Here is a 26321-nt window from a genome sequence, read left to right on the forward strand (position 1 = left end):
AAAGGTTGATAGCCACATTGCTCCAATAGCAACATTTTGCATTTATGTAGCACCTTTAATATAGTAAAGCATCACTGAGTGCGTCACAGTATTTTTATGAGATAAAATTTGACAGCAACTCTGCTAACCACAGTATTACTCTTTTTGAGTCTTTTACATCTTTTAGCCTCTTGCAATCTTCCTCATCCCACTGCAACTGAGTCATCTAACCACCCCCAGCTTTCCCACTGTGATGGGAATGAGCAAAACAGATTTTGTCATTTGCAACAATATTAACAGGGAAATTAGCTTTTTGCTTTAATAACCAGTAGATAGTAAACTGAATCGGCAATTACTCATATCTGTTATTCATCATGATTTTTTACATAGATTTTGTAGAAACAACAGTTGTAGAAGATTTGCTTTAGATTGTCCACAGATGGCATAGCTTTCATTATTTTATAAAATTCATATCATAACAGATTTTTTAAAGAAAGAATTAGTAGATGAAAGAGAGAAAGATATTGAGAATGAAGTCTAAAAGAAAAATATTTGGCCTCAAATTGTTGTAACATGAAACAAGATTAACATACCTGAAATAGACTAATTAAATCAATCTCTTTCACCTCTCCCTCCAAATGCATTCATTGTTATAGTATCTAATCAGCTCCAAACAATTTTTCTTAAAAAATTCATCTTTCCAAATTCATCTTCTCTTTTAAAATAATTCCCATTCAAAATTGGTGCATGTTCCAGATTAATCTGTCTAAGCATTTACTAATTCGATTCCATGTTATGAATTTCTGTGGGCACACTTTACAAAAGAGCCATGTGAAACATCTGCACAAAATTACTCAGCTTAAAAACTGGAAGTCAACAATTTTCTGTGTGCTAAATGGGTGCTGGGTTTTGCCCTGATGCCAAATCGGGGATTTGTTCACAGCTGCCATCTCATTCACAGACTGCCTGCTGAAAAGTTGGTTGGCTCTGTTAAAGTGAACTCTCCATAGCAGCCACACAGGCTACCATGGAGAAGAGTGAAACTGGCTAGGGAGGGAGTAATGAAAGGTGTCTTGAGGCATGAGGGAATCAAGGGGGGAAGAGGAAATAGTGTGAAGGGTTAAGTAGCACAATAGTGTGAGGCGGTGTCCATCGCACAATGGAACAGCCTAATCAGTCCATGTTCTGCAAGTGGTTAACTGCCACAGCAACCATCAGGACCATAGGATTTGGTACCTTGCACTGAGGTGCACTGATGCTGCTATCGTTATGAATGCTACCTATTTGTGATGAGTAGCAAGTGGAAATCAGTTTGGCATGTTCAGTGATAATGAGCAGCAATTCTGCTAGAAATTGGTGTTGATGCTTCAAAATCAATGCAAAATATTTTCGTATATAACATGCATAAAGAGCAGCCTCATATACTGTTGGATTTTTGGGTTTTCCAATCCAATTTCTGCACTGTTACTTTTTATAGTCGGCAGTTAACATTTTTTTTTTAATTCCTTCAATAGGATTATCTGGGGAATATGCTTTTATATGACTACTGTCCTTGGTCATTATGTCCTGGTTAAAATAATCAGTATGCTTTGGGAACTTGGAGATGTCATCAGTTTCTAAATGCAACATTCTTCTTGCGATTAAGTACTAATTACTCACAGCACCTTTCAGCACTCTTGATAATCTTGGCATGTACAGACCAATAGTCCTTAGTTAAGATATAGAAACATAGAAACACAGAAAAAATACAGCACAATCCAGGCCCTTCAGCCCACAAAGCTGTGCCGAACATGTCCCTACCTTAGAAATTACTAGGCTTACCTATAGCCCTCTATTTTTCTCAACTCCATGTACCTATCCAACAGCCTCTTAAAAGACCCTATTGTATCTGCCTCCACCACTGTTGCCGGCAGCCCATTCCACGCACTCACCACTCTCTGAGTAAAAAAACTCACCCCTGACATCTCCTCTATACCTACTCCCCAGCACCTTAAACCTGTGTCCTCTTGTGGCCACCATTTCAGCCCTGGGGAAAAGCCTCTGACTATCTACCCGATCAATACCTCTCATCATCTTATATACCTCTATCAGGTCCCACCTCATCCTCCGTCGCTCCAAGGAGAAAAGGCCGAGTTCCCTCAACTTGCTTTCATAAGGCATGCTCCCCAATCCAGGCAGCATCCTTGTAAATCTCCTCTGCACCCTTCCTATGGCTTCCACATTTTTCCTGTAGTGAGGTGACCAGAACAGAGCACAGTGCTCCAAGTGGGGTCTGACCAGGGACCTATATAGCTGCAACAAAGCTCTCAGATCCTAAGTTCAATTCCCCGATTGATGAAGGACAATACACCATATGCCTTCTTAACCACATGGTTGAAATAAATAGAACCATGGAGGTAGGAGATGTTAGTGACTGCCACATTACAGCTTCTGCCTACTGTAGTGCCTAATGTTCATATCAGATTAGAGTGGTCTGAGTGGGAGTAAGAACAACCACAAAATTCTTGTGGGTACCATTGTTGTGACCATGGCATTGATGGACAATAGTTCTTCAAATCACAATACTGGTCACACATAAACTTGACCTTGGGAATGGAGAAAATAGATGTTTGGTTCTAGAACCGGATATAGAGCTGGTTGGGGAACAGGATGCAGAAAATGAATCCAGATATGCCTAGGGTCGGTAGAGAGCATTGGACATTGCCAATCGCCATAAATGAAGTACAATGTCCAGCTAAAGTAAAATAGGTTTTCTAATTAAAACTGTTTAAGTGTTAATGAACAACTGAGAAGCACTGAACAATCTTGATCATTTCTGTATTGCTATTAAATTAAAATATTGCAAAATTCTGATCTGTGCTCATAATTAATAAAGAAAAACATGTACTTTTTTTTCAGTGGACTGTATCTCATGGTTTTCTTAGTTGATCTTTGTTTCTCCCACCCACACATAATGCAAAGTCTTCCTTTTTTTTATCCCCTTAGGATATCAAACGAACATTCTCCTAAACTTCAGATACGAAGCCACAGTTACTTACGGGCAGTCAGTGAAGTTTCAATTAACCGAAGTTTGGATAGTTTGGACCCCGCGGTGCTTCTCGCCTCGCCTAAATTCCGTTCTCGCAACGAGAGTTACATGAGAGCTATGAGCACCATCAGCCAGGTAGACTAAGGATGGTAATTTAGAATAAAGTTTTAAGTTACCTGGCTTACTCTGAACTAAAGGGTACTTGGCGTGATCTCTGTTCTGCAGGTGAGTGAAGTGGAAGTTAATGGACAATTCGAATCTGTTTGCGAATCAGTATTTAGTGAATTGGAGTCGCAGGCGGTTGAGGCACTGGATCTGCCCATGCCAGGGTGTTTCCGTATGCGAAGCCACAGCTATGTGAGGGCCATCGAACGTGGCTGCTCACAGGATGATGAAAGTTTGTCACTTAGGTCAGCATCACCACCTCGAACCACCACAACAGTGAGGACAATCCAAAGCAGTACTGGTAGGTTCTTGGGTCATCTCCCACCACATCTGCTGTATCATGTTACCCCTAAAGTATGTGGTGAGTGTGTGTGCCTGTTTTTCTGTATTGGGGTGGGGAGAATAATGAAAACCATGCTGTTTTTCTTCATTAATCAGTGCGTTTCTCCATAATTGGAAATCCATAATACAATGTAATCTCTAAACAAAAACAAAAAAACTGTTCCATTTTTTTTCTCAAAATTTCATTAGTAGATTGATTAGTCCTAATTATGGGAAAATATCAATATTCTCTTAATTTTAACTAAAGGAAAAAAACTCTGGACTCCTGACTCAGCTTAGGAACTAGTACACTTTTATGACAATTCACTTAATAGGGCTCCACAAATCTGGCAATTTTCCAAACTTTTGCTGCTGGACATGAATGGCTGGAAAACTTGGCTATTGCACAAAATATTCCACACGTCTGGTTTGATAAGTCTCTCTACCAGTTAATGAAAATTGGAAAATGTTCTCAGTTCATCTTCACTGCAGTATCTCTGAATGTCAAAAGAGTTTATTATTACCTGCTGTAATATTAACAAATGACTGTGAAGGATTCGTGTTCAACTATTCACAGATTCAGGGAATTACCCCCTTCTAATCCAAAGATATACTTTTTCTCCAGTGAATATCTAAATAGCATTGTTTCAATCCTTAATGATGTTATGCACTGTCAGGAAGGTGCTAATGCCTGTGCTTGTGGGTGATTTTGCACTGAAATTTTATTTTCAATTATTGCATTTAATTATTAATGGAATTGTTTGTTAAATTTTTATGTTTGGCTCAGAAATTTTCAGACTTTGTGACTTTCCATACTTTTGAAGTTGCCTTAATCAGACAAGAATGAAGTACAAAGAAAATTAAAACATAACTAATCCAGATTATTTATAATTACGTGTGGAGTTGTGTTAATGACAGTTAAATGGGTAACATTCTGTCATAAAAGGTTTCATAATACAAAGTATAAGTTCAATGATGTACAGTATATTTCCAGTGTGGAACTTCATACAATAGAAGCATGGTCCAATAATGCCAAGGAGAACATTTCAACCTGTACTCTTATTTTGCATCACTCCATGCCAAGAATTTACCATCATTCAATGTATACTCATTTCCCTTCCATACATCCACTTTTGTATGACCTAATGAAGACATAAAGAGGGCTCTCTTTGCTTCATCATTCATCACTGATACAGAAGATTCACAAATCTATAGGTATTTTAGTCTGTCAAGTTGCTCAGGGTACCATCGTTTTCTTATTTTAGCTGGTTGCATTTGTCAAGTCAGTAGTTTGCAATTTTGAAAAATAGATGATTGTTGATCTGTGTTTCTCAAGATAAAGGACGTTATAAAGGGAAGATAATATCTTCAGCTCACTATTTGCAGTCCCATGTCAAAAATAACATTACATTGATCCATCAGTGCTCTGTATAATACAATTTGAACTGACAATTTTCCATTGAAAAGTGTATCATTTTAATTTGCCACACTTTATATCCTTTCATCTGCGGCATCCTTCTGGACCACAATATACCTGTAACATTTTTTTTATCCCCAAGCTCTCTTTCATCTCCAAAATTCTTGCAAGGTTGTGCTCATCTTTCCAACTATGCCTTGCTTGGATCACTTCCCCACAAAAATCCCAAAATAGTCACCTGCAAAGTCACAGAGGATGTCCAATATATTGTGACAAAGGTAGTCTTTCCTCCTTTTCTTTTTGACCTGCCTGCAGCCTTGGAAATGCTCAACCATACCATATCCTTTCAACATCTCTCTGCTATGCTCCAGCTGAGTGGGACCACACACATCCGGTTCCGCTCTTATCTGTTCAGACAAATCCAGTGCATCTACTGCAATGGTTTCTATTGGTACTGGTATTGGTTTATTATTGTCACTTGTACTGAGGTACAGTGAAAAGCTTGTCTTACTAACCGATTGTACAGGTCAATTCATTACACAGTGCAGTTACATTGAGTTAGTACAGAGTGCATTGATGTAGTACAGGTAAAAACAGTAACAGTACAGAGTAAAGTGTCACAGCTACAGAGAAAGTGCAGTGCAATAAGGTGCAAAGCCACAACAAGGTAGATCATGAGGTCATAGTCCATCTCATTGTATAAAGGAACCGTTCAATAGTCTTATCACAGTGGAGTAGAAGCTGTCCTTAAGTCTGGTGGTACGTGTCCTCAGGCACCTGTATCTACCCGATGTCTTTTCTGACATCTGTAAACTTCTTTATTAGGGTGTATCCCAAAGATTTCTCCTTAGTCTTTTCCTATCCTGCAACTGCATTTTGCTCCTTCCCCAGCAAAATCATCCGAAAACACACAGTTTCACACAGCTGGCAACACTCACTGGTTCTCTTGACACCTCTGCTGCTTTTAATTGGTCAGGCTAAAGTCTATTACCAGATAAGCAAACATTTCCTCCAATTAATTAGTATTGGAGACATTAGACTAAAAGTTGGATTTTACCCCTTTTTTGATTTCTAAACTAGCATTGTCAAGTTAATGCTATAGCAGGTCCCCTGAGAAAAATAGAGAAGCTGACCAAATAGAAATTGGTACCAGCATGAAGGTGGCATATACCCAAAATTAAGAGCTAACATGGGACGTATGCCTCACAATAGGACAATATGTTTCTGCCAATATGTTGCTGTATGCCAATGGCAGAAACATGTCAGCTCTTGAAGGCACACTCTGCAAGGTAGACAGACAACAGCAATGGCTATAATGGAAGGGGCAGAGCTACAAGGGATAGGGAAAGGGCTGTGCAACAGGATACTGAAAAGTTGGTACAGCACATGGAGACTGGAGGGATATTCTGTGTGCCAGGCAAGAAGTCAGGAAGCCTTCCAGGGCTACCACTAGAAGAACATGGCAGGAGCTGACTTGGATAGTGTCACCCAGGAGTGACAATCCCTGAACCAAAGCCAGAAAATATTCCATGACTTTAGTAGATGTGTCAAAGTGAGGTCAAGACCATCATAAATAGTCCTCTTACATGCTCACACCCAGACACACACACACAGATACACACACACAGATACACACACACAGATACACACACACACACACACACACACACACACACACACACACACACACACACACACACACACACACACACACACACTGATATTCCCCTTTGTAAGAAGACCAATTCATCACCCTCCATCCTCCATGGCCTCTCAGGTTCCCCCACAGCCGCCATTCCATTCCAAATACCCTTGGACAGTATTCTAAAGCTGGCTATCTAGGGCAAGAACTTCTTGTGGGTAAGGATCAAGGATGCCTCTGTGGACCCAAAGTGAAGGCAACAGTGGCCATACCTGGATATTGCAAAGTAGTGCCAGGATTCTGAAACCCATCAAAAAGGCTGTGAAATGAGAAAACTACAGCAGTGTTAAAATTCAGACCCAAATACTATGACTTGTGATTTTTGTATTATTTGTTTTTTATTTGTAGCTTTTGGAATTCAAAACACACCACAGCACTGTTCAAATGTAGTCTCACTTTGGGCAGATCACATCCATCATTGTACAGAGATAGGTGACTCAAGTATGGCAACTATTGGTGTTGTAACCATGCCTCACTAAGAAAGGCTGCTAATGGAGTATTGCCAATGAGGTCACCACTGAGGCATCTATGAATTAAGTGTGTCATCAACTAACTTCTGAAGAAGGCACTCCCTGTTAATTGTTGCATACTCTGAAATCTTTGAAAGGTGACCAAGCAGCTTGCAGTGTGTTCTGTAGGTGCCCAGTCAGGACTCCTATTGTCAGTAGAGTGCCTCTTTAAATAATAGGAATATTATAGTAGCTGTGCTGAGACTGTACCACAACAATTGTAGGCTGCACAATTGAGCTCCAATTTATGTCTATAGAAGCAGAAATAAACATTGTGCGAATAATGATGACATAAGTGCACGTCTAATGCTGGAAAAATGTAAGGCACAGAATAAACATTAATAGTGCACAGAAATGCCTAGTTCAATTTTGCAATGATTGTGACTTCACCTGGAAATGATTGCTGGAACAATCTTGATTAAATCATTGTTTGTATGATCTATGCATAAAAAGGGCAAAAATTGAAACTATTTCCAAGCTACTATTTTTAATTCCTGCCACAAATTCTGTTCCTTAGTCATTGACTCCATCCACCTCCCTTCAAACTGAACCAGACAGCATGACTTTGTATCATGTTTGAACCCAAGATAAGCTTCATATCAAATATCCCTGATATCATGAAGAACAACTATTTCTATTTTGCTCATGTCACCTAAGTCATTCCCAGCCTCAGTTTGTCTGCTACTTAAACATTTATCTGCAGATTACTACCTTTAGACTGGATTATTCTAATGCACTCCTAACCATTTTAGCTCAGTCTACTAACTGCAAATTTCAAAATATCCAAGTAGGTGTTGTCAGTGTCCCAACTCCCACTAAGTCCTAGTCACCCATCACCTGTGCTGAACTACATTGACTCTGTCCTAACGTCTCTGTAATCTGCCTCTTCACTATCTCTATAATCTCCTCTGAGATATCTACATTTCTATAGTTCTGGCCTTCTTATTATTCCCACATTTAATTTTCTGCAATTGATGGTGTGCCTAAGCTCCAGAATTCATTTGCTAAACCTCTCTATCTCTTGACTGGCATTTCATTTTTAAGATTATCCTTTAAATCTGTCTTTTTGGGCATCTGGCCTAACGTCTCCTTATGTGTCTCATTATTTGATGGCACTCCTGTGAAATGCCTTGGGACATTTTGTTTTGAGAAAAGTGCTATATAAATATATGCTTTTGTTTTTGTTGCAGTTACTCTGTGTAGAAGTGTGTTTATGTGAGACAATACAGTGGAATAGAAGAATTGGTAACTTTTCCTGACATCTTTTTAACCTCCAGAGAAACAATTTCATGCATCAATTGTGCTGAATAATCTTGTGGAATAAGGCCCAGAACCACTTTTGCAAGTCTGCAGTCAGTGGACGCTTTGAAAAAGAAATTCAATGTGATGTGTTTGATTTAAAGAATGTATTCCGCTGTATAAACCATAAGATGAGATGACACAAATGAGATGTGGTAGATATGCAACATCAGTCCATCAGACCAAATGGAGCTGAGGATGAAATTTTCTTTCATTTTGTGTATTTTGCTTATCAAGAGGGAATGAGGCAGTTTTTGTTGGTAAGAGAGAGGCATGTTGTTACAAACTCAAAGAATGTTGGTGACCTCTTTGAATCCTGCTATGGTATGCTTGAGCTCAGCTACAACATACTGTATATAATCTCCATAAATAGATCAACAGAAGCTGTAGCCATTGCGTCAAAAGAGCGCTCTCTCCTGTACTGTTATGATCCCTTGAACTGTAAGAGACCAGATAGTGTTAGTTCCCGATAATTCTTCTTTAAAATCAGGTTTGTCTAAATTCTATTTATCTCCTGTCTCAGTGAATTACAATGCCTAGAATCCTCCTCATACAGCTGGTTCTTGATAAATGAATAATGTTGCCAAGAAATCATCAGCATCATCAAGATCCTTTGTAACTTGTTTGAATCAATTCACAGAATTTAAACACTGGTCTAGCTGCATTCAGTGCAATGTTTAAAATGATAACCTTGGATGATTTTAATCCTAGATCAAGGCTAATTGTTGTGCTTGGAGTCATTCTGTGGAATAGGGAGAATGAGGAGGTTTTACTTCACAGGTATTCAAAAGAATGTCAACCAATACAAAAGATTTGATCCATTGGAATTCCAGGCAGCTGGAATATGGAAAATATTTTAATTACTTTGGATTTTATAGAAATGTGAATGGAAACAATTCAGTTCATTCAGATTTTATAGAAGTATTTTTTTCCTTGGGAATTCAGTGTTTCTTATATCACAACAACAAAATGTGCATTTCTGTAGTGTCTTTAATGTAGAAACAAGGATTTTAGAGAGATGTATTATCAATCTAAAGTAAGAAAGGTTTTCTTGTATGTGATCTGGATATCACTGTCAAGGTCGACATTTATTGCCCGTCCTTGGGAAAGTGGTGATAAACAGGCCTTCACCCTAGTTGCTATTGGGAAAGGAGTTCTAAGATTGAGATCCAATGATGATGGAGGAATATTGATACATCTCCAGGTCAAGTGACAGTTTTTCCATATTCCTTTTAGGTTGCCATTTTCCTTTTAGGTTGTAGAAGTTGTTGGATTTGAAGTTGAGTCTCCCACAATTAATATCCTGAAAGAAATTCTTGACCATAATTTAAATACTGTAGCCACCAAAGCAGGTCAAAGGATGGGCATTGTGTGGTGAGTGACTCACCTCCACCCTCCTCAAAGCCTTTCTCTATCTACAAGATATGTCAGGAGTTTGATAAAATATTGTGTGCTTCTCTGGATAAGTGCGGCTCTAACAATGTGGAATAAGTTCAAAAGCATTTTGGAAAAGCAGTCCACTAGATTGCACTCCATCTATCACCTCAAGCATTTACTTAGTCCACCATTGCTGCATTGCAACTGCAAGATGTACCAGCTATAAAATGCACTGGTGCTACTTGCTAAGGCTGTTCTGATAACAGCTTCACAATACTTTAATGAGATGACAAACTGTGTACCATATTCTAAATCCAATCACGCATGTGATTAACAAAGTGGCAAATTACCTTATCTTTATGATTCATTATTAATCTATCAATATATCTAAACATGATTTACTGTACCCACCATCACCAAGCTGATGAATCAGTGTTCCTTCATGTTGAACAACACTTGGAAGAAGGACTGAAAGGACCAAGGACACAGAATGTACTGTAGGTGAAGAGAGGTTTGGTAGAATCTCCACAAACCAAGCAGGCTAAGTTCTGAAGGACAGAGCTGCTAGACAGGATCTGTAGCCAGTTGTGAGTGAATGCATGAGGGATAAACCTATTTGACCTCATCCTCATCAATCTACTTCTTGCACATGCAGCTGTCCAGGATAGCATTGGTGGAAATGACTACAGCTCGGTCCTTTTGGAAGCAAAGTCCATTTTCACACCAACGACATGTTGGGCACTGCAAATGTGCTAAATGGGATAAATCTAAAATTGGGCATCCATAAGGCAGTGTGATCATCATCAGCATTACCACAACCTGTAATCTGTAACCTCAAACCCCAGATAATCCTCACTCTACCATTACAATCAAGTCAGGTGATCAATCCTGGTTCAATGAGGAATGCAGAAGGGCTTGTCAGGAGCAGCAAAAGGAAGATCTAAAGATGACCAGTTGCCAGCCTAATAAAGATACAAAGCAGGATTTCTTGCATGTTAAGCAGCAAAAACAGTTGAGAGAGCTAAGTGATCTCACAGCCAACAGATCAGAACAGAGCTCTGCAGTCTTACAACATCAAGTCATAAACATGGGTGAACGATTAAACAGATAATGTGAGGAGGCTATAAGGACATTCCCATCCTTAACATTCAGCCAGAAGTGCAGAATAGGCAACCCACCTTGGCTTCCTCTGAGATCCCAGCACAGAAACCAGTCTCTAGACAATTCCTTTCACAACATGATATCAAAAAATGACTGAGAGCAATGGATACAACAAAGGCTATGGAACCAGGCAACATCCTGGCTATAGTACTGAAAATGCATGCTCCAGAGTTAGCTGCGCCTTTAACTAAGCTGTTCCAGTGCCGTTACAACACTGGCAACTACCTGACAAAGTGGAACATTGCCTAGTTATGTGCTATTCACAAAAAGCAGGACAAATCCAGTCCAGCTAATTACCACCCAATCAGCGATGGGAAGTGATGGAAGCCATCATTGACAGTGCTGTCAAGTGGCACTTACTCACCAAAAACTTCTTCATTGATGTCCACCCTGAATTTCACCAGGACTGCTCTGCCTGACCTCATCACAGCCTTGGTCCAAACATGGACCAAAGAGCTGAAATCTAGAGGTGAAATAAGAGTGACTGCCCTTTACGTCACAGTGCTGGTAAAAATGAAATCAAATAGACATCAAAGGGAAAACACTCCAGTGGATGGAGCCATACATCGCACAAAACTAGATGGTTGCGATTATCAGAGTTCAATCATCCCAGCTCCAGAACAAGACTGCAGAAGTTCCTCAGGACAGTGTCCAAGGCTCGGCCCAAAGATCTTCAGTCACTTCATCAATGGCCTTCCTTCCCTCATAAATGGGGATGTTTGCTAGTGATAGTATGAAATTCAATTCCATTCACAACTCCTCAGCAAATGAATCAGCCCATGCCTGCATGTAGCAACACCTGGACAACATTCAAGCATGTGCTGATAAACATTGAGTAAAAAGTGTACCATGAAAGTGCCAGACAATGACCACCACCAAGAGAAAGTCTAACTACCTACCCTTATCAGTCAATGGCATTACCATCGCTGAGTTTCCCACTATCAATATCCTGAGGGCCACCGTTGACCAGAAACTCAATAGAACCAGTCACCTAAAAGCTGCACCAACAAGAGCAGATCAGAAGCTGGGTGTCATGCAGTGAATGGGTCAACTTCTGAGACCCTAAGGCTTTATTACCATTTACAAAGCACAAGTCAAGAACATGATAGAATACTCTCCACTTGCCTGGATAAATGCAGTGCTAACAACTCTCAAAGAGCCCCACACCATTCAGCCCACTTGATCGGAACTCCATGTTTTACACTTGTTCCCTCCAGCACTGGTGTACAGTGGCTGTAGTGTGTACCAAACACAAAATGCACTGCAATTACTCACCCAGGCTACTCCAACAGCATCCCCATAACTGGCAAGTTCTTCCACCAAGGATGACAAGGGCAACCGGAATATGGGAGCACCATCACCTGCAAATTCCCCTTTCAGATCTGACACTATCCCAACTTGTAACTATATCACCGGTCTTTCATTGTTGCTTGCTCTCAGTTCTGGTTCTCCTTACCCAAGTGGATCTTGTGGGAGTGCCTTCTGAAAAACTCAGTGATTCAAGAAGGTGACACTTCTCAAGGGCAATTAGAGAGGGAATACAAATGCTAGCCTTGCTACAAACACCCAAATCTCAAAAATGAATGAAGGGAAAAACATTATTGAGAAAGCTTCATTTATTTTAAATCAGACTATCAGATTCCTTCTTCCATTTACATTTTTATTCCTAAATAAGTAATAGTCCCATTTTGTTCCCATTTGAAACACTGCAACATCTACCAGCTGTCCGCCAGATAGATGAAATCATGTTGTTGCCAACTTTAGCTTTCAATAACTGCAGAACCATGGTGATAGTGAGTCATTATGTTCAAACCTATCATTATATTCTTTCATTTACCAAACATTATCGCTATAGGAAATAAAATGAGATCTCCAGATCTACGTCATCAGGTCTCCACTGTCTCCCATGACATCAGTCGAAGACTAGAGGCCTCAACTTCAACCTTGCTCAATTATAATGAGCATTTGTTGATTAAAATAGTAGCATTCTTAAAACTGAAGAATCTGTGTCTGTTGCCATTTTAACCGTACATTTTGAGAGGTGGGAAAATCATGCATACAGACAAAGAGACTGCTGGAAATAATAAAACTGCTGCCCCATAACATTGTTTGGACTAACTACATCCCAAGTAGCAGAAAGTAATTATAAAACCTGGAGGCAAATAAATTTAGGTTGGAAGAGGACAAAAAAATTCTGTAATTTTAACTTTATATATAGTTTCCCTGTGGTTCATTAAGGTGCAATGGTTCTCCTGCCTGTTCCGTAAGGGAATATTCTGCTTTACAGCACCCTCATGTGTTGGGAATTTTACTCCCATTTGCTGGATGTATTTAGGTACAAATCTGACAATGTTTTGTGGGTGAGATCAAGTGCATGTTCCTCATGCTGTGCCTGACAATGGTTTCCTGCCAACCTCCAATTCATCCCTTAGCTTTCTGAACAATGTAACATCTGAAATTTTAAGACCCAGTTCCCCTGAATGGATCCTTTAGATAAAATGAAGTGAATGTAATACACTCCTCAGATTTGAACTGAAACCAAATTAGTCATCTCTGTTAGAAATGTAATTTCTTCAGTTATTAATGGAGGTAGTCAAAACACCTAACTAACACTATATGCATAAATGCCAGTGTTATCAGTCCCAGTTTGCACACATATCCTTGGCCTCCAGACTTATGCTTGGCTCAAATAAAATATGATGAAGTAAATCACTACTTAAGAATATCAAAATGTGTTTTCCAGTATGTCATTCTCTTTCCAGGATAATAATAGAATTATGAGGGTCAAAGTCACCTCTCTGCCCAAATCATTTATGTTATTAGAATTCCACATATATATGTCAGATAAGTATTATAAGGTTGCAGTTATTATCATTTTTAATATCTGTTTATCTTTTGTAATAATGCTTTAAATTGGCCCTGCATGAATAATCCTTTCGATACAACTGATTAGCAGCAAGTAATTATAAAACCTGGTATTGTACTTCTTGTACATGACTCCAGGATAGATCTAGTTTATTAGAACACATTTATTGTGCCTGATTACAATAACAAGTTTATTTATATTTCACTTTGTAAAAATAATTCCTGCATCTCTATATGCACTGGGTTTGGAATGTGTTATAACTATAGAAGAGGTTGTGACTTAGAAGATCCATTAAAGGACAAACCCTGGAGTAATGCTTGGATTACGCTCACCAAGGGAATTCTATTGTGGGATAGCAAGCTTCAGACATGTTGGTAGATACTAATATTTATCTCTTTGTTTCTGGGTGAGAACATTTTAAAAAGTTCAACAATTTGAATGAAAAAGTAAATTTGTTGGATTCATGGTCACACTCCAGCATTGCTGAAGCTATCTCCTCAAGAAGAGGCAACTTCCTCATAACTAGTCATAATTGTGTTAGCTTTGTTTCTCTGAAAGCATGAATGCAGCATATTCACATATTAAAAATGGCAGAATAAACTAAGAGGCTGAATATAATCATTAAAAAAAGCAAAATGAATTGGTGACCAGTTTGACAGAGCTGCTGATTATTGTTTCCGTTGACTTGAAAATAGGCTGCCTAGTTTTTACCTTTGGTAAATGTCAACTTTACTTTCAAGGAATGATCTCTTGATTAGTCTACATCCTTGCTTGTGTGCTTGCATTCTATTGCAGAAAAACTCACGCAAAAGGCTTAAGGTTGAATCAAACAAAAAGATTCAAAACTTTCAAGCCAAGTCCAATATACCCCACGTTACTAAACAGAAGTGGGACAGGGCAGGAAGCCAACCTCTCCTAGAAGATGCATTGATCATTTTAGTATTTTAATAAAGTTGGTAAGCTCTGATTCTATTTATGTCATAGGTCTAAGATTTTCTGGTAGTATCAGGAAGCCTTTCACCTTTGAAGACAATTCTCATTACAGCAGTCTTGGAGTGGTTAGGGGGAGGAAAAGTGCTCTTCCACTAAATCCAACCAGTCCTACCCCACCCTGTCAGTCTCATACAACAAGTTGGGTTTGCAGACCCATTCTTCCCTCACCAGGTGTTGGAATCTGATCAGGCCTATACACTCCCTTAACCTGTTACAGGTTACTCTTTCCCAAATGGATTCCAAGTCTGACAGTTGGGCTGATTTCAGTGCACAGAACCTGTAAAGAACTTTTAAAAAGAGCAGAAGTTGTCCTTATAGTTCCCTCAATTCTGTTTTACTGTTCAGTGAGAATATAGTTTTTTATGTACTTCAAGTTCATACTCTGCCTGATCCTCAATTCCCTTGTTTTCCAATAATCTATCAGTTTCAGCACCTGACATCAAGGACAAAAGTCACCAATTTTTGAGTTAAGATTCCATACTGTATGGTGAAACTAGAACTTCCGGTTTCCCTTCTAAATCTTCACCCTCCTTCAACATAACCTATACATTAACATCCAGGACATAAATTCAATTAATTATTTTTTTAAATTAAATTTTAAATTTTATTTACAGCGTGGCAACAGGCCCTTCCGACCCAACGAGTCCGCGCCGCCCATTTCAAACCCCCAAATTAACCTACCCGTACGTCTTTTAGAATGTGGGAGGAAACCGGAGCACCCGGAGGAAACCCACGCAGACACTGGAGAACGTACAAACTCCTTACAGACAACGATGGGAATCGAACCCCGATCGCTGGCACTGTAACAGCATTGCGCTAACCGCTATGCTACCATGCCGCTAATTTCTAAATGCTAATTTCTAGCACATCACTCATATCACGTATGTGTCAGCTATTTCTGCAACCTATCAATGTTGAATCTAGCAGCTTAACTTTGCAGAAACACTGGATAAATCATCTCCAAGTAATACTTAACTGTCTTCTTGAATTCAACTTTATATTAGGCCTTCTGAATTACACTGCAATAACAAAAAGGAGTGTGAAAAAGTTTGATAAATTAACTATGACATTTCTACCAAATCTGGCCCAACACCTGTTGTTCTGTCAAGTCCACATATGATGTGAGCTGCTGTATGTATTGAGTTATCACTGCTTTCTGCCAATGTCTGGTATCAGTCTGATATAGGCTGCATCCTACATTGATGCCTCCTGGGTGTGGCAGCTCTTTGGCTTCTCTGTTGCAGCAGTATACTGTCTTCCTTTGGCCATATTTAGGATCCTGCATTGGTGTATCTTTATCAATCCTATCTGATGTGCTGTACTTGAAAGGCACAAAAAAATGTGGATGGTGGAAATCTGAAATAGAAACAGAAAATGCTGGAAACACTCAGCAGGTAGAGCAGGGAAGTTAACTTTTCAGCTCAATTATTTTTTTATCACAACCTGTTGTACTATACCACTATGACATGGATCTCTTGATTCTTAGTGGTTACCACCTGCAGAGAGCATTTCTCAGCTAGCTTCAAAGATTCTTGTTATATGCGTTTTAATTACACCACCCCTGGATTGATGTCTTGCTTCAGGAGAACATTTTAAGTTGCTCCAAGCCAAGTTGAAATGTTACTGTGTGCCTTTGCACCAAGATCATGACATGGCATGTGCTCCTGCCATAGGATTAACCTCATTTGCCATCATCTACGTTTCATTCAGTTGGTACTCTGAATGTGGCTGAATCTGTCTTTGCAGAACTCATTTTATCCATTACATTTCACTGTCATCTTTTGTGCACCATGGGCAATACCTTTGTGGAGGTTGCAGATTCTCCTCTACTGTAATTTGTCCCTAGTGTAGGTGGGTAGCAGGAAAATCAGGGGGTATTGATTAGTATGTGGGAGATAAGAGGTTGCAGGGAGATAAATGGGGAAATTGGATGATGGTTGTGCTCTGAAATCCAGCATAAACTCAATGGGATGAATGTCCTCCTTCTGTGTCATCAGGAAAATATAATTTTAATAATAATATTGTGCCCAAAGCAAGAATATCTTCAGGAGAGACCAGAAAAAGAAACATGGAATAAAAAATAAAAACAAGAAACCCAGTGTCATATTGTTAAAGCTCTATTTCTTTTGAATACAGAAATACCTAGATTGGTATTCTTATATTTTGATCTGTGTAACATGATGATACAATTGTTCCCACAAAGTTTCTTGATTGTAAAGTTTAACAATTGAACTGGAGCGTCTTTTTATGCATGAGTCATAGAATGCTAGAGCTTTCAAGTTACACCATTCATTCATATTCATGTTACAGAGTCACACCTGTCAGATGTTAGTATACTAAATAATTAGAAAATTCAAACCAAATGAATTTAAATGTACCAAGAAGAATGCATTTGAATGTCAGCGTGGAGCTCTACAACAAATAGTATGCATATTAAATGTAAATGTTTTCCTGTTTCGTTTCTTCTGTGGCTAAAAATGCACTGCAATTTCAACCCATCTGTCACCTTTTATTAGCTGCATTTTATAGATATGATAGAAATAAAGTTGTAACTATGTGTACATTAATAGCATACCTATAAATAGAACATAGAACATAGAGGAGTACAGCACTGGATAGGCCATTTGGCCCAGGATGTTGTGCCAATCTCGATGCCAATTTATACTAAATGTCCTTCTTCTGTGTATCATCCATATCCCTCCATTCCCTTCATATTCATGTGTCTATCTAAAAACCTCTTAAACTCCACCAAACTGCCTGCTTCCTCTACTACCCTGGTAACCTAATCCAGGGACCTACCACTCTCTGTGTAAAAATCTTGCTCCTCACGTCACCTTTAAACTTACCCCATCTAACCTTAAAAGCATGTCCTCTGGTGTTTGACATTTCTACCCTGGGGGAAAGATTCTGACTGTTTACCCCATTTATGCCTCTCATAATTTAAAAAACCTCTATCAGGTCTCCCCTCAGCCTTCGAGCTCTTGGGAGAACAGCCCAAGTTTGTCCAACCTTTCATTACAGCTCATACCCTCTAATCCAGACAGCATCCTGGTAAACCTCTTCTGCACCCTCTCCACAGTCTCCACATCCTTCCTGTAATGGGGCGACCAGAACTGCATGCAATACTCCAAGTGCAGTCTGACTAAATTTTTATATAGCTGCAGTATGACTTCCTTGTTCTTACATTCAACACCCCCACCAATGAAGGCAAGTATGCCATACGTCTTCTTTTCCACTTTATCCACTTGTGTAGCTACTTTCAGTGAACTATGGACCTGGACCCCAAGATCCCTCTGTACCTCAATGCTATTAAGGGGCCTACCATTAACTGTATACTATCTCCTTTCATTTGACCTCCCAAAGTGCAACAGCTTACATCTGCTCGGATTAAACTCCATCTGCCACTTCTCTGCCCATATCTGCTGCTGATCTATCTCCTGCTGCATTCTTTGATAGTCCTTTACACTGTCCACAACTCCACCAATCTTGGTGTCATCTGCAAATTTGCTAATCCACCAATCTACATTTTCATCCAAATCATTGATATATATCACCAGCACCGATCCTTGCGGAACACCACTGGTCACAGACCTCCATCCAGAATAACAGCCTTCCACCCCTACTCTCTGTCTTCTATGGGCAAGCCAGTTCCGAAGCCAAACTTGCAATTTGCCCTGGATCCCATGCATATTTATCTTCTGGATCAACCTACCATGAGGACCTTATCAAGTGCCTTACTGAAGTCCATGTAGATAATGTCCACTGCCTTACCCTCATCAAGCACCTTTGTCACTCAAACTCAATCAATTTTGTAAGGCATGACCTGCCCCACACAAAGCTATGCTGACTGTCCCTAAGCAGGTTATGCCTTTCCAAATGCACATAAATCCTATCCCTCAATATCCTCTCCAGTAGCTTCCCTACCGCTAATGTAAGGCTCACTGGTTTATAGTTACCTGGATTATCACCGTTTACCTTCTAGAACAAAAGGCACATTTGCTACTCTCCAGTCCTCTGGGACCTCGCCTGTTGAATCAAAACTAAAATAGTTTTGTGATAGATATATGCCCTGTAGTATATGTAATTTATGTATTATTAGATGTGTACTCCTTGAACCAGTTGCTCGTCTGGGAGTAGGCATACAACAAAGAAAGGCATGTCCCTCTCTGTAAATTCTTTTGTTTAATAAAGCACTTCATTAGTTTAATATGCTGGCTATCCTTCAGCATTTTACAGAGAGAAGGATATTAATATATAGTGTCAGAAGAGCTGGTTGATGAAAATATAATTGCAGTTTTGGAGACTGAAAGGCCTCACTTGTCAGAGGTTGGATTGTTTGTGTAATCTGGGAGTTTAGCCTGAGTTGAGCCACTACAAGAGAAAGTGTTATCTTTAGAAACTGCAAGCAGATATGCAAAACTGTGGAATTATGAAAAGCCAACATAGAAATGTTCAATGGCCTGAAGAAGGAAGTAGACGTAGTGAAGTGGAACAGAAACAGCAGAACAGAGAAGGTACAGCTAAGTGGTTTTGATATTACAAACATTATGGACAAGAAAACACAAATGAAATGCCCTGTGTATCTCATATTTCATTTTTTCTTATGACAGTGGAGACTATTCAACCTGCTCAATCTATGCCAGCTTTCAGAGCATTCACATCAGTCCCATTCCCCCACATCTCCCTGTAACACGTTCTCTCTCACATTCCATCAACTCCCCCCACCCAAATTTTCCAGCCACCCATCTACACTAGGGGTAATAATACAATAGGGCAATATACCTTTCTGGTCACGGGGAGAATATGCAAACTCCACATAGACAGCATCAAGGTCAGGATCAAACCCAGGTTGCTGGAGCTATGGGGCAGCACCTCTTACTGCTGCTCCACTGTGCCTATGAATACCAGCAGCTCAGGTAGGTATTTTTCATGGAGGTGCTTAGACATTTGGTTGACTGTGACGGATTTCATTTGTACTGTATGTCGGAATAGTTTGAAGAATCCATTTTAGATTACACATTGTACTAATATTCAAAGGAAATAATTTCTTGCTTTAAGTTGGCCAATTGCTAATTAAGTATACACATGTTTAATATTCTCCAGAGGTCAACAGATAATCATCAGGAATGGAAGTCATAAGTGATTTAATCCTCCCAAATTCTTTTCTTCTTCCTGGCTATGAAAAGGAGTTGCTTCTACTCCAGTTCTGAGGAGTGGAGTTACCTGTGCTTTTAATGTGGTTTGGCCATTGCACCCCAGCTACTTCAAGGTCTTGATGGACAGAAGCGTTGGTTCATCACTAAGGGATTCAAGATGATTGGAGCTCAGCACCTTCTACAGAAATAAAATCCAAATTATGTGCACAATAACTTCTGGCTTGACTGAAAAGTTTGCTAATGCAGACCCTGGAAACTTTTTGAACATCTTAACATCATCCTAAGTATGCATTTCAATTGCTCTCCAGCTTGTAATGTTCAAATATTACTTAAGGGATAATCAGTGAGAATGTGCACCATAAAGCTACAAGTACATTACAACTGCTAACCACTTTAGTGGTAAATTCCACTAACATATTCCTGCTTCAATGACAAACACAATTAATAACATTTGGATCTTTTGCCCATCATGCAGTGCCAGCATTGATAGATTATCCAATTATGTAAATTTTTCATATCTTAGCATTATTTCCCCTACTTAATCAAAATTATTTCTCATCTTGTTTTAATTTCCCTTGAAAATTACCTAAAATCTGTGGCTTCCAGCTCCAAACAGTTCTGCAACTGGAAACTATTTCTCATTTTCTCAGTCATAGTTCTTCATGATTTTCAACAAGTCTACTAACTCTCCCTTTAACCTTTACTGCTCTAAGAACCCTGGCGCTTCAAGTCTGTTTATATTATTGAAGTCCCACATTCCTGGTACCATTTTAGCATGTCTCTCCTCCACTTCCTTAAGGCATTGACATAACTCCACAAGATGTGGTGCCCAGAATTAGAAATTAGTGGTTCATGACCTCACTGCCATTATCCACATTGCCCTGGAGAGCTCCTTCAAATGACCTGAATTACTTCATGAATTGCAAAGTTTTCCCTCCATTAATTTGCAGCTGGTATGAGATCAGCAGCAGTGCAAAATGAGGATCTGGGATTTTAGTGCAACTAAACAAACTGGGCCAAATTCTGAGCCACAAGAAATTCTGCAGATATATCTGGAGCAATACACAAAAAAAAGTGCTGGAGGAACTCAGCAGGTCAGGCAGCATCCATGGAGGGAAATAAACTGTCGACATTTCAGGCTGAGACCTTTCATCAGGACTGGGTTGATGTTTTGGGCCGAGACCCTTCATCAGGACTTTTTTGTGTATTGCTAGGCCAAATTCTGCTGTTTAATCTGGTTTTCAACTTCATACGGCAGAGCAAAAGAATTGAGTTCCATTATATATTATGGACAAAAATAATTCATGATATGTCATTGTGCTAAACCATGCAAACTGGATGGTTGCATATTTCATTCCCAGCTTGTGATGGGGGAGCTTCAAATGATCTCAGTGCTTCTGACTAGAGAGGGAGGAAAAAGGAAAGGTTTCCACTTCTATTCAGTGATGCTTCCTAAAAAGTTCTGCATTTGTGAATGTCAGGTGAAGTCAGATTTTGGTTGCATTACACTGTCCATTGTTTTGATTCACAAATGAATAGTGGGGACTAGTAAAAGGAGCTGAAGAGTTATATCAGGTTAAAATAATAGCAGAATGGGAATGTATCAGAGGAGAGGGAACAGATACAGTCTGCAACTGCAAAGAAATCAGCAAAATATATACTGAAAACGAAGATAAAATGTAGGCAGGAGAAATATTAAATTGAGAAATGAAAGCTAACTAGAGAATTGCTATGGTAGTCTCCTACAAATATATTGAAAAGAATTCTATTATGAAACCATTGGCAATCTTAATTGCATGCAATATTTTAGGCAGTCAAGAGAGGGCAGGCAAAATTAGTCTATCAGAAATGATTTTCAGGTAAAACTTGCACTCTTTTTCTGTCAGAGGAACATACATCAATATAGCATATACCAACTGTAATACCTTATCTTCTTGACAAACCAGATTTTAAATACATTTCATGATTAATACCAACTTTAGCAAAAGAGCTAAATTGGAAGTGTAAATCAAATATCCAGCTTCATATTTTCAATGACAAACTAAATTATCATTTTATGCTGCTAAATGTTATATCTTTCAGAACCTGAGGGAATTGGATTACTTCACTGAAGATTTTGAACTTATTTTTCATTTTCAACAATAACTGCAGTAGCAATGTGATGAAATTGTTTTGAATGTAGGTGAGATGAACTACATAAGCATTGCAGGACTTCAGTCCTTCAACTTTAAACGGCTAAGCTATTTCAAGTCTATGTTTATTTTTCATCTGCCTCCATTCTCTTGTACATTTCAGTAAATAAATCAGCAGTCATTTGGAGCCAGGCCGCCAAATGTGTGCAAGTGTATACTGTAGCTTAGTGACAGAGGTTGAGTGAACTTGGTTCTGGAGGGGATGCAAGTCAAGCAGTTTCCCATTTGTCCTGTAGCATTGCTTCCCACCTTAATGACGAGGTACAGTAATGCAGCAAGTGTTGGAACAATGATGTAGCTTTGCTTGACACCAGTCTGCACCGAGTTTGGATCTGTTATCGACCTGCTGGTTAAGATCATGGCTTGCAAGCAACTATGTAGCAGATACAAGATGGAAGGAAGTTTCAATGGGCAGCCAAATTTAACTCCACAGTGCCTTGTCTTAATTGACAGACTCAAAGACCATACACTGTGGTTCAAATTGCTCCCTGCACTTTTGTGATGATTGTGTCCAACCTGCTTCTACATGAATAATTACACTATGTGATTTGATCATTGGAAGGTAGCTGAGGAGGACCCTGGCAATGACTTCCTCCATGGCATAAAGCAATTTTGCAGCTACTCCAATAAGATTTGTCCCCTTCCAGCATGTGCTGATTGTCTCCCTGTCTCTGCAAAGATCTCCTCCATTCTTGGCTCTCAGAATGGTGGTCCCTTGGGCATTTAAGTAGTATATGGTCTTGACAGTGCTGAAGAATTCATTGGAATAAGAAAAATCATGTCCAACAAAATCATGTCCAAACAACTTCCTATCCTACATGTACGCACAGGTGCAATGAAAAACTTACTTGCAGTAGCATCACAGACACATAGCATCATATAAGCAACATTCATAAGAAAAACATAAATTATACACAATTTTTACAAGTGAAAAACACAATTAGAACAAAACAGAAATCCACTTTAGTGCAGTGATCAGAGTGGTCACAGTGTTGCTAAACTGCAGTGGTGGTTAGGGTTTTGCCAGTTGGTTCAAGAACCAAATGGTTGAAGGGAAATAGCTGTTCTTGAACCTGGCGGTGTGGGACTTCAGGCATCTGTACCTCTTGCTCGATGGTAGCTGCAAAAAAAGGCATGGCCCAGATGGTGGGAATCTTTGATGATGGATGTTGCCTTCTTGAGGCAGCGCCTCCTGTAGATACTACTGATGGTGGGGAGGGATGTGTCCGTGATGTATCGGGCAGAGTCCACTATTCTCTGCAGCTTCTTACATTGCTGCACATTCGTATTGCCATACCAGACCATGATGCAACTAGTCAGGATACTTTCAACAGTACATCTGTAGAAGTTTGCTAGAGTGTTCGGTAACAAGCGGAACCTCCTTAACTTCCTAAGAAAGTAAAGATGCTGGTGCGCTTTACTTATGATTGCATCTAAGTGTTGGGACAGGACAGGTCATCCGATATGTTAACGCCCAGGAATTTAAAGCTGCTGACTCTCTCCACTGCCAATCCCCCAATGTAGATTGGCACATGTTCGCCCTCTTTCCCCTTCCTGAAGTCAACAATCAGCTGTTTAGTTTTGCTGATGTTGAGCAAGAGGTTGTTGTTGCAGCACCACTCAATCAGGTATCCTATCTCACTCCAGTAAGCTGACTCATCGTCACCTGTGATTCATCCAACAATAGTAGTGTCATCGGTGAATTTGAAGATGGCACTAGAGCTGTGTTTAGCCACACAGTCATGTGTTTATGGAGAGTAGAGCAGTGGACTAAGCATGCAGCCTTGAGATGCAGCTGTGTCGATGATCAATGAAGAGGAGATGTTGTTACCAATCCTCATGGATTGAGGTCTGCCAATAAGGAAGTCAAGTATTCAGTTGCAGAGGTAGGTACAGAGGCCCAGGTCTTGAAGCTTGATGATGAGTTTGGACGGGATGATTGTGTTGAACGCTGAGCTGTAGTCGATGAACAGCAGCCTGACGTATGAGTTCCTGTTGTCCAGATGGTCTGGAGCAAAGTGAAGAGCCAGAGAAATCGCATTAAGTGTTGACTTGTAGTGGTAGGCAAAGTGGAGCAGATCCAGGTCATCTGAGGCAAGAGTTGATTTGCGCCATGAGCAACCTTTCAAAGCATTTCATTTGAGTGATCCAACACCAGAGGGCATGCATCTAAGGTGAGAAGGGATAGGATCAGAACAGACGTCAGGGGTACACATTTTTTTTACTCAGAGAGTGGTGGATGCCTGGAATGCATTGCCTGGAATGCATTGCCTGAAATTCATTGGGGACTTTGAAGAGGGCCCTGGATGGGCACATGAATGAGAGGAAAATAGAGGGATATGGGCATTCTATAGGTAGAAAGGATTAGCTATGTCGGCACAACATTGTGGGCCGAAAAGCTTGTTCTGTGCTGTACTGTTCTATGTTCTATTACAGTTGATGGTAGTCATTGAGGCAGCTCACCACACCCTTCTTGGCACCGCTACAATAGATGCCTTTTTAAAGCAGGTGGGAACCTCAGAACGCAGAAGTGAGAGGTTGAATATGAGGCTGAATCACTGATATTCATATCAGTGACTCAAGGGTTTTCTAATGGATCTCAGACCTCAGGTGTCTGCAGAGCTGTTCATTTTCCCTTGAGGTGTGGTGGTGTTTCCAATCCAATGAACCCTTACACTTGAAGTTAATTAGCTGCTGATGATCATTACTTACTTATTACAACAATATGTGCCACCAATTTTCATCAAATCTATCTGGCGTTTTCTAGTTAAGAAGTAAGATGACCTTTACTGGTATTAATGATGGTGGACTTCATGGTAGTTCAGATGCTGTGGGAACTTGGTGGCTCCTTTTGGTTGAGGGCCATAAGGTTGTCTGTGAGACTATCTTTGTGGGGGTCCATAAGAATTTCAAGATTTTCTTGAGACAATGTTTCTGCTGTTGCCATTGTTTTGGGACCTGGTTCTTAGGCATAACGTAAAAAAGGGAAGAACATAGGAAAATAGGAGCAGGAATAGGCCACAAAGCCCCTCAAGCCTGCTCCACCTTTCAATATGATGATGCCCAATATGCCCCAGGCCTCATCGCCACCTTTTGCCTGTTCCTCACAGCCTTCAATTCCCTGATCTTTCAAAAATTTATCCACCTCTTCTTTAAGTACCTCCAATAACCTAGCCTCCACAACTCTCCAAGGTACAGAATTCCATACATTCACCATCCTTGTGAAAGAAGTTCTATGCACCGGTTTTAAATGACTGCCCCCTTATCTCGTAACAGAATTAATTAGACAATGGTCAGTCCAACCATCACTGGTATCTATTATCACACAGGTGACGCAGATGTCCTTGCTGGCAGAAACAAAAAGACCATAAGAAATAGATAAAAGAATAGGAAATTCAGTCCCCCAAGCTTACTCTGCCATTTAATAATTCTAGAATTAATCTAATTTTTCTTGTCCACTTTCCTGCCCACTCCTCTCACCCTTGACCCCCTCACTGAATAAAAATCTATCTACCTCTGTTCTGAATATATTCAAGGATTCAACCTCCACTGCTTTCTGAGCGACGACTTGCAAAGACTCATAACCCTTTGAGAGAAAAAAATTCTTCTTCCTCTCCATCTTAAATGGGTGCCCCCTTATTCTGAGACTATACCCTCTGACCTAAAACACATTTTCCCATGCCCCATAGAATCTTATCTGTTTCAGTCAAACACCCCTCATCAAAAAATACCCCAATGAAAAGACACAATTTGATCAACCTTCCCTCATAAAACACTTGGGATTATCCAAGTGAACCTTCTCTGAACTGCCTCCAAAATTGTACCCAGCAATCTGGATGTGATCTCACTGGTGCCTTGCACAGTTGTAGTGGGAGTTTCTTACTTTCGTACTCCAACTCCCTTGAATTGAAAGCATTCCATTAACCTTATTGATCATCTGCTTTTTTTGATTTTATTTTATTTATTTTATTTTATTTTGATCTGCTTTTATTGATCTCTGTGCTTTTTGTATGAGGACCCCCAAATTCCTTTGTGCTGTGGCATTCTGCACTGTTTCCAGTTAAATGATAATTTGCTTCATCATTCCATCCAAAGTGAACAATTTCACGTTTTCCCATATTTTACAGGCCATCTCCGGATAATGAACGAGTTCTGT

General features: G+C 39.8%; 1 protein-coding gene across 4 annotated transcripts in view; it reads left to right on the forward strand.

Moving 5' to 3' along the window:
* The window catches only part of dlgap1a (discs, large (Drosophila) homolog-associated protein 1a), a 161405-nt gene that overhangs the window by 33026 nt on the left and 102058 nt on the right, over positions 1–26321 (forward strand). For 2 of the 4 annotated variants that reach the window (XM_052022957.1, XM_052022955.1), the window contains exons 3-4: positions 2965–3142; positions 3233–3477. In XM_052022957.1, the coding sequence (XP_051878917.1) occupies positions 2965–3142; positions 3233–3477 (423 nt within the window). The remainder of the gene's footprint in view (positions 1–2964; positions 3143–3232; positions 3478–26321) is intronic. The other 2 variants (XM_052022958.1, XM_052022956.1) reach the window with 1 other exon arrangement.

Source organism: Pristis pectinata, chromosome 9 (assembly GCF_009764475.1).
Source record: "Pristis pectinata isolate sPriPec2 chromosome 9, sPriPec2.1.pri, whole genome shotgun sequence".
NCBI classification, from domain to species: Eukaryota; Metazoa; Chordata; class Chondrichthyes; order Rhinopristiformes; family Pristidae; genus Pristis; species Pristis pectinata.